The 9359-nt window shown below is 39.9% G+C and overlaps 2 protein-coding genes across 2 annotated transcripts in view; both read right to left on the bottom strand.

Moving 5' to 3' along the window:
- Positions 1 to 9359, bottom strand: part of aass (aminoadipate-semialdehyde synthase) — a 519315-nt gene that overhangs the window by 296967 nt on the left and 212989 nt on the right. The window lies entirely within an intron of this gene.
- Positions 5202 to 9034, bottom strand: LOC307250837 (E3 ubiquitin-protein ligase TRIM21-like). The gene is made up of 2 exons (XM_080028068.1): positions 8914 to 9034; positions 5202 to 7195 (listed from the first exon to the last, which is right to left on the bottom strand). Exon 2 carries the CDS (start codon positions 7191 to 7193, stop codon positions 5436 to 5438), a length of 1758 nt encoding a protein of 585 aa, XP_079884194.1. The 5' UTR covers positions 7194 to 7195; positions 8914 to 9034; the 3' UTR covers positions 5202 to 5435.

Genomic DNA, 9359 nt, shown 5'->3' with positions numbered 1-9359 from the left:
ACTACGACAAAAAATTGGCTATTTTTATAGGAACAAAACCACCTTCCCTTTATTTAGTAGGAAAACGATTATTGAGGCAGTTTTCATGTCTGTCCTTGATTACGGTGATGTGGTTTACCGGCATGCATCACATTCATGTCTTAAACTCCTGGACTCTGTTTTTCACTCTGCTTTAAGTTTCATTACAGGAGATGCTTATGACACACACCATTGTCTTTTATATGAGAAGGTTGGGTGGTCCTCCCTTAAAGAGAGACGTGACACACATTGGCACATTTATATTTACAAAGCCTTGACCGGGAAGCTTCCTCGTTATTTAACAGAAATGCTGCAAATTTCAGATGGGCTTTATCAGACCCGCTCCACTGACATGCTTATGCTTTATGTCCCACAAGCCCGGTCTGAGCTGGGAAAGACAGCTTTTAGCTTCAGTGCCCCCGACTCCTGGAACAACTTACAGCAACAAATTAAACTAAATACCTTCATATCCTTTAACCAATTTAAACAAACTATCTTAAATCTGCCAAACTCTACCTGTAACTGTTTTAATTAGGCTATATTGTACTTTCACCCATTTCATTTTAATTGCTGCCACTCTTCACCACTGTGTAAATGTTTCAATTGTTTTTCTCTTCACCTGTTGTTGTGTATTTGATGTATTTGCATTGCATATTGTTTATGTATTGTTGTTTTTCCTTTGAATTTGTTTGATCTCGACGTCATTGTAAATGAGGGTCACCCCTCAATTGGTCTCTCGAGGATAAATAAAAGTTAAATGAAAAAAAAAAAAATGAAAATACAGCATCTACAATAACAAACATTTACAAATAGACAACATAACCAAAGAGGTGAAATCACTGGGCCTTTAAAACTATCACTTGTATTACCATGCATGAGTTCTAGAATATTGAAATGTAGAAACATCTGAATTTAGGACATTAAGAGTTAATTTAACACACTGGTGGAACAGTTGTTTATACATGTACATGTGTCAGGATGCAGTTTGTTATAAACTCCACCAGAGGGCGACCTCAGCTGTAATCTATTCTGCTCATGTCACCTACTCAAACACAACTCAACATATAATCTTTACATGACATGGGCTGAAAATTAGGATATAGAGCGAGGCATGCTACAATTCATGGTCTGAAAGTTTTTTTCAGTATACAACTAAAAAAATTATTAGGGACTTCTTAGACCAGGGGTGTCAAACTCATTTTGGTTCGAGGGCCACATACAGCCTCTCTGATCTCAAGTGGGCCGGACCAGTAAAATAATGGCAAAATAACGTACATATGTCAAATCCGAATCTTTAGCTTTGTTTTTCAGTTATATGCTTTATAACTCAGCCTACATATGTAACCTACATTATCATTTTTTCATGATCACAAGGGATCTCTGTAGCCCCCAGGAAATGTCTTAGTAAAGGTTGCTGCTGGTCATGGGAATAGGAGGTGCGGAGCGCCGCAGCAAAAATTTTGGGGGTATTTTGCTCAAAGATGCCAATACGCACTAATGAAATAAAGAACTGTTTATTTGAATACACAAATACAACAGGCAGTGACCTTACATTTGTCCAATTTTGTTTACTATGTACAGGGACACATTTTGTGCAAACATGCAGACAGTACAAAATACAATTAAATAAAAGTGCAACTTCTACTGTTTTGATTTATTTTTAAATACAGAGGTTATTTGTTGTTTTGGAATAAGTTTTTCCCAATTTAATTTAATTTTAATTTAACTTACTTTTTTTTTTTAAATGCTCAGAAATGTGTGCTCTACAAGTCGCGGGCCGGATGTTTGACATCACTGCCTTAGACACTTGACACAATCAATCATCAATATTAGCATGCTATTTGGCCACATATATTGGCCTATTTACAGCCCTCAGAAAACTGACAGCTCTTCTTAGATGCAAGTTCATCAATTCATGGCTTAAAATCCTGAGCTGTAGAACTTTCAGGAGACATTCCTAGCTGTAAGCCACGTAAATTGCCTAACAGTTGGGAGCGTATGCGACGTGCAGATATGGCACAGGCTCCATGAAGAAGAATTTTTTTTTTTTTTTCAGAATTGATTCAAATCGGCCGAATTGATTCGCGGGCCAGATTGACACATGTGTCTTAGACCATATGAAATTGTCAGAAAGGTTATATTTTGGGACCTGTAAATGACAGTGAACAATATGCATTATTTGACAAATGTTTTTAGATCACACTTATACCAATCCTACTTCCATTTAAGTTTTTGTGTCCTTTTCCAAACTCACACATCATGCGGTTCTGCAGCTATTTGAAACTGGGGTCATCCCGTTCTCCAGATTTATACAGCTCCAAATGGGAACATGACTACAAGTGAGTTTAAGAAACACCATGGGGGAAAAATAGACAATATTACTAGAATAAAGTTGTAATTTTAGGAGAGGAAAAAACTACTGTACACGCGTATGTCTTTCTCTGTCAGATTTTATTCATTTTAACTTTGATATAACACCTGCACAAATGACCAGGATTCTTCGGAAAAGTAAAAAAAATTTAAAAATACCCCAAAAATTATTATATATTTCTTTTAGCAAACTCTTCATCGAAATAACATGTATTCGTAAAGGGATTTTCATCTATCCATGTACATTCAAAATGACGATATTAATGTGCATATAAACATAATAAATGACAACTAAACACTGACACTAAAAAAGCTGACATTCTTTTTATTTAAAAGTTTTTTAAATTCGGGGGCGCCCTTAGCTCAGTTGGTAGGGCGTCCCCCCCATGGGCCTCGGCCAGCAGCGGACCCGGGTTCGATTCCAGCCCACGGTCGCTCTCTGCATGTCACTCCCCTCTCTGCCCCATTTCAACTCTGTCTCTACACTATCAATAAAGCATAAAAATGCAAAAAATATCTTTAAAAAAAAGATTGCATTGTAAGTCATCTGATCGTTGTCTTTATTTTGGATATTAATTGATTCTTAATCTTAACATCCAAAATTAGTCAGGAACAAAGTGTAACTTTTTAAGTAATAGAGCAAAAAAAATTAAGAATCTACAACAGTGATTTATCTTAAAGGGGCGGTCAGTGATTCTGGAGAATGCTTGTTATCAAAATCACTTTTTGTCAAAATCTGTGAATTTCTTCTCATGATCCACTTGCTCTCCGTACTGTGTTGGGGCTGAAAAAAATCCCAACTGTTTATACACAGCCTAGGCTGAGTAGGCTCTGTAAACGGGCATGTTGCTAGCTACAATAGGCTAGATAGGTTTACATAGCCATTGTTTACATACCAGTTTACAGAGCATTCTCCAGAATCACTGACTACACATTTAATAAACAAAAAATTAGTAAGGCACAACAAATATTTGAGAAGAAAAAACTCTAGATATTGCTATTTTTATGAGTTAAAATAGGCATCTAAAAATAGCATAAAATGTAGCAAAGTATATTCAATATTTCCAAAATGTTTCCCCTGTGTTTGAGTCAAAGATATTGTATATTCAAAAGGAGAGTAGAAAAACGCAACAAGAATAAAAAACAAACAAAGCATATACTTTACAGAGGACTGGTAAATATAAAGGCTGTGTCTGAACCAGAATGTTCTCAGTCGAATTGGATCTGCCTGTTTAATCCAGAGATTCGACTGTTAGTTATACTATTTGGCAATCAGCAAAGTGCATTGGAGTTCGATATTTGGCATCCCTTCAACACCAACACTGTGGAAAACACAGACCTTTGAAAACGCCATTGTAAGTAAGTAAGTAAGTACAAAAAAACGTATATAGTGCTTTTCACAGATAGGGTCACACAGTGCTTTATAATGTGCATAGTAGATAAAAGCATAGAAAAATACATCAAAGAATGAAATTAATAAAACAAAAACACAACAGATAAAAGACAGAACTTACCCAGATGCCTAAAGCCTAAACAATGGAGTCTTCAATTGACCCTTAAAACAGTCCACACTAACAGAGCATTCCAGTGTTTGGGTGCCAAAGCGGCAAAGGCTCTATCCCCACATGTCTTCAGTTGAGTGCGTGGCATGGTTAAGAACTCGGGAAGAGCCGCTACACCATTGCATTCTCAGACAATGACGAGGGAAGATTTTTTTTTTTTTAACCTTTATTTACCCAGGCAAGCAAATTAAGAACAAAATTCTTATTTTCAAATGCAGCCTGAAGGGGAAGAGGGAGGGGAGTGCTAAAGGTGAAAACAAGGTTATATATATAGGGGAAGGTGGGGTGAGTTGTTCAACTTTTTACTCAAAGTGATTTTAAAGTGAGGCCTTGACAGTTATGTCTCCAACTCAAATATGTACATATATTTCAGGATGTTGTGCATCCCTGGCAATAAAAACTTTGGATCTGGAATAAACTGTTTAAGAAATATAGCTTTCGGAAAAAAAGTTGTCTTGTCGCACAAATCACCCCAATGACAAAGTCACCATCATCATCTTTCTGGCCATCATCAGTGGTGTCGTTAAGTGGAATTGAGATGTCACTCTCTTCTGAGCTACTGTAGACAATCACTTTCTTTTGGTGACCAGCGTATACAGCCATGCCACTGGCACAACTCTCAGAAATGTACTTTGCACTAGTTGCTCCGTGCTTGTGGAACCAACTGCCACCTGACAAATGTGATTCCCCCTACATTTCTGCCTTTAAATCAAGGCTCAAAACCCATATGTACACCCTGGCTTTTCCTCCCCATTAACTATCTTACCTCTGCACTACTATCTGTGTTTATGTGGATGTATGGGCTTTACGTCTTTTATTTTGGTTATTGTTATTGTACCTTCATTGTTTACCTACTGAATGCACTATGTACAGCACTTCGGACAGTGCAAACTGTCATAAATGTGCTTTTATAAATACATTTTACTTACTTACTTACTTATAACTCACCCAGGCCCTTGCGCACAAATCACCCCATCCCCAGAATTTTGGATAATAGGCATGATGCAGCAATTTAGGGTTGACATTGTGCTAACTATATAGACTCAAAGTGTAGCATACCAAAGCACTAAAACATGTGTCAAATGTTTTCAAACGTGTCTATAATTGTTCAGACACAATAATCAAAAAACCTTGATCATGGAAATTTTACTTTGAAAGGCAAAACACAGTTTTTTGAGCTTAAATGTGCTTATATCTTATTCCTTGTGTCTCCCTTCTTTACAGGATGAGTCAAATGGATGGCTCTTCTTAAATATGTGGTCACATTTCCAATTTCTTCCACGGTTTTCTAGAAACAAGGGGTTTTGCAACTTCCAAAATGCACAATTCACCCCACCTTCCCCTATATTCCTTTTTTTTTAATATATAAAATACACTTAAAAAAATTCAATATAATACAATACAATAAAATAAACAGTTAATCAATAGGGTATGACAAGAAGGGCTACTAGCAGGTGCAGGAGTCAACTATGATTTGTTGCAGATTTAGTTTGAAGACAGAGAGAGAGGTGAAAACAGAAAGTTTGAGGGTGTTTTGAAGGGTGTTCCAGTCAAAGGCTGCAGCGAACCGGAAGGCACTGCGACCAAAGACAGTGCGGACTTTGGGGATGGAGAGGTTGAGATGATCAGAGGGGAAGAGTTTTTACCACCATCATTGGTACAGGGACCAAAGCAGGGGTAGAGTTCCTCAGTGAAGGAGCAGCCAGTGAAGGAGTAGATAAGAGCTGAAGTATCAACATCATAAAAGGAGACCAGACCCTCCTCATAATCCACAAACACCCCCATCTTCTCTGGCCGAGACTTCAGAGAGAGACGGACTGAAGGGCCAGCACAAGCATAGTACTCATCGTCATTCCTTAGAATTATTGCCCAGCTACCATTCTGAGGCCTCAGTGTGATATTTCCCTTCCTGTTGATCGACTCTGTGGCCACTCCTAAATCCCACGCAGTCTTCCCTTTAACCTGAACCTCGTAATACAATCTTCCTGAAGAGAAACTCTGTTCTGATAAGACATTAGGGCATTTATCAAATCTCTCTCGATAGTTTGGGAGATTCTTCGTAAGTTCACCACAGTGAACTTTTTTTCCATCATAGGACAGGATGAGAGAATCATGTGCTGTATCAGGATCAAGTGTCACGTCCACTGCGTACTGCTGGAACTTCTTGAGTTTGGCTTCAGCAAGCAGCTTCTTCATCTGTTCACTGAGTTTCTCCTCCAGCTGATTCACAGCTTTAACCACAGTCCCTTCATATGAAGGTGGACGGACGCTGATCTCTGTCCAGTCCTTGGTTGGCAGAGCAGCCTTTATGTACTGGAAGTTTTGGAGAAGATGGTGGTGGTCTTCAGAATGTGAGAGCTGCTTCACCTCAATGCTTCTCTTCTCCAGCTCAGAGATTTCCTGTTCCAGCTCTTTGATGAAGCCTTTAGCCCGTTTCTCTGTCTCTCTCTGCTTCTGTTTGACGGTGTTGATGAGCTCGGCCTGGCTTCTCTCCACAGATTCCTTCAGAGCGGTGAAGACCTGAACACCATCTGCTGTCTCTCTGTCTGCACCTTCGTTACTGAGCTCCACTGAGCGTCTCATCTCCTGAATCTTCAGTTTTCTCTTCTTGATCATCTGCTGAACTTCAGCCTCTGTCTTCCCCAGCTTGGCCTTCTTTACTTTATATTCTTCTTTCAGAGGAACAACTGCATGTGTCTTGTGGTCTGAAATAGTGCAGAGCATGCAGACACACATCTGGTCGGTCTGACAGAACAGCTCCAGAGGTTTATCGTGCTTCGGACAGATCCTGCCTTCCAGGTTCTCCACAGGGTCGATCAGCTCATGTCTTTTCAGGCCTGCCTTTGTCAGATGAGGCTCCAGGTGAGTGTCACAGTAGGATTCCAGACACACCAGGCAGGACTTCAGGGCCTTCAGTTTGGTTCCAGTGCAGATGTCACAGGGAACACCTAATGGTGTGGCAGCTTGTTGCTCTAAGCTGCTGCTGCTGGCTTCCTGTTGAGCTGACGCTCTGAACTGAGCAGCCATCTCAGAGATGAAGGTATTGACCTTCATCTCAGGTCGTGTGGAGAAGACTTCTTTGCAGTTGGGACACTGACACAAGACATTACTATTCCAGTGTTCAGTGATGCAATTTTTGCAGAAGTTGTGTCCACATGGTGTGCTGACTGGATCAGTGAACACATCCAGACAGATGGAGCACAGGAACTGATCTTCATTCAGCAGACAGCTGGCAGCAGACATGTCTACAATCAGAGGGGGAAAGAGGTTTATTTACTATGATTTATTGTGAACATCATTATTAGTGATTAATGTAGGCATTCATATCTGACAAATATGTTATTAATGCTCGCTGGTTAGTAAGTCTATATAGCATAATGAAAGTTATGAACATAACTAAGTTCTATGAATTCTGAATGACTGCCAGAGGCAGTAATATCTTCAGCAGACGGGTAGGTTGACTGTAAATTCCAAGAAGGTGCTCTTAACCTTCTGAGGTCGACAAACGCTCTAGGTTTGGAAAAAAATGCTGATAACTAGTTACTGCACAACAGGCTGCATTGAACAGGGAGGGGAGTGATACGAAGCTAGACGAAAAGAGACGAAAAGTGACGGGGTGGGAGTCCTATGCGAGAGACGAGGCAGCTAGCAAACAAAAGTGACAGACACGTGGAGGCTGGGGGACGATGTCTGAACTCTAGTTTGTACCCCTCTGTTGAACCCAGTTTTCTGTTGTTACGCTTTACGGCAGCTGAGGTGCTGTTTGGAAAACTGACCGACCACCGGCCTCGGGCTAGATGTCTACACCTCCTGCCTCCCAAACCAGGTCCCTGGTTGTCCCGTATCTGGTGCTATGGCCCTGTATTGGGGTCGCGGCTGGGTCCTCTGTAAGCTGGCAAAGTGCTGTATAGCCTGTGTTGCTTGGACGCTAAGTTCAAGCATTTGCTGTGCTGTGGGCCCAAACATCGCCCTGGGACCAGAGAGAGGGCACAGAGGGCTGCTCTGCACGGCTCAGCCAAAAGAGACTGGGCCAGCCACACCTCACGATGAGTCAGTCTCAGAGAAGACATGAGCCTGCCAAGCTCCCTACTCATAAATGTGAGGTATGACTGAGGTCTTGGGTGCTAATGTGTTAGCCTGATGGTGCTAAGCCATCTTTAGCAATATATCACTGACAGCTAACCTGCTGCATCAACTGCCTCAGTGCTGGGGTGCAATTACGTTGCTCCCAACGACTGTTAAACTTGCTATTTATTCAGATAAAAGTAGAAAAACATAAAACAGGGATTCAATAATCAGATTTCTGAAGCATTGAAGTGATAACTTTCTAAGCACATATCATTTAAATCTTTTAAATTATAATGCATTACATTTTTTTTACCCAAAATAAACACAATATTATCCGTTCTACCATCACATGAAATACTGTAAAAATACTATCCTGCTGCTTAAATTGTTACTAGAGTAAAATGTATTTTTTATAAAGGCTAAACTTTCTTAACACGACTTATCAAACTTAACATGTTTTACAATTTCCTGTTATATAAAGCCTGTATCTGTATTAACAGTCAGTTTGCTTGACTGTTTTTCTTTAAGAAAAATCACAGAAATGTAATAATGAAACTAAATACATGTCGACAAAACAGCTGCCCTGCTTTACGAAGACAGACGGTTGAGCTGAGAGAAAAAAAAGGTTCAAAGTTCAAGGCTACTTACCAAAGTGTGTAGCCTAGCCTGTAGGCTATAGACGATAAAAGACAGATAACATCAGTCACTTACTGTACTCTATGTTTGGAGTGTCAACATTGATATTTCAGTTAGCCTTCAGCAAAGAAAGTAGTCAGGAAAGGGCAGTGAACTAGCTTAAGCTAAGCTAGCTGTGACTGCATTCCTCCTAACCAGAGTACAGTCTCTGTTGTTCGGTTTTTACTTCTGTATTTTGTATTTCCGGGCGTGTACTCACCAGCGTTTGTCAGAGATTCTGCTGTTTAGTTGATAAAAACCTGATGATTCAGTTGAGTTTGTCTTCAGAGAGAAACAGAGAGACTTGTCTTGACTGCAGCTGTGCTGTTGCTCAGACAAACTTTTACTTTCATTTCAGTCAAAGTGACGCTGCAGCAGCTCTCCTGTTTCAGTGTTGCTCCACCTCTTAGTGCAGCTCTGTGACTCAACTTGTAATGTTTACTTTGGAACTGAATCAACATATTTGTGGAAGATTAGTGATTACTTTTTGTCTCTTCTTTCTTTATACAGTGGAAGTATACAGCATCTACAATAACAAACATTTACAAATATACAACATAACCAAAGAGGTGAAATCACTGGGGCCTTTAAAACTATCACTTGTATTACCATGCATGAGTTCTAGAATATTAAAATGTAGACATCTGAAAGTTCAGGAGGTTAAGA

Source organism: Ammodytes marinus, assembly GCF_949987685.1.
Source record: "Ammodytes marinus genome assembly, chromosome: 5".
Taxonomy (NCBI): domain Eukaryota; kingdom Metazoa; phylum Chordata; class Actinopteri; order Uranoscopiformes; family Ammodytidae; genus Ammodytes; species Ammodytes marinus.
The sequence above is the reverse complement of the archived record's forward strand: the minus strand, read 5'-3'. Positions and strand labels throughout refer to the sequence as shown.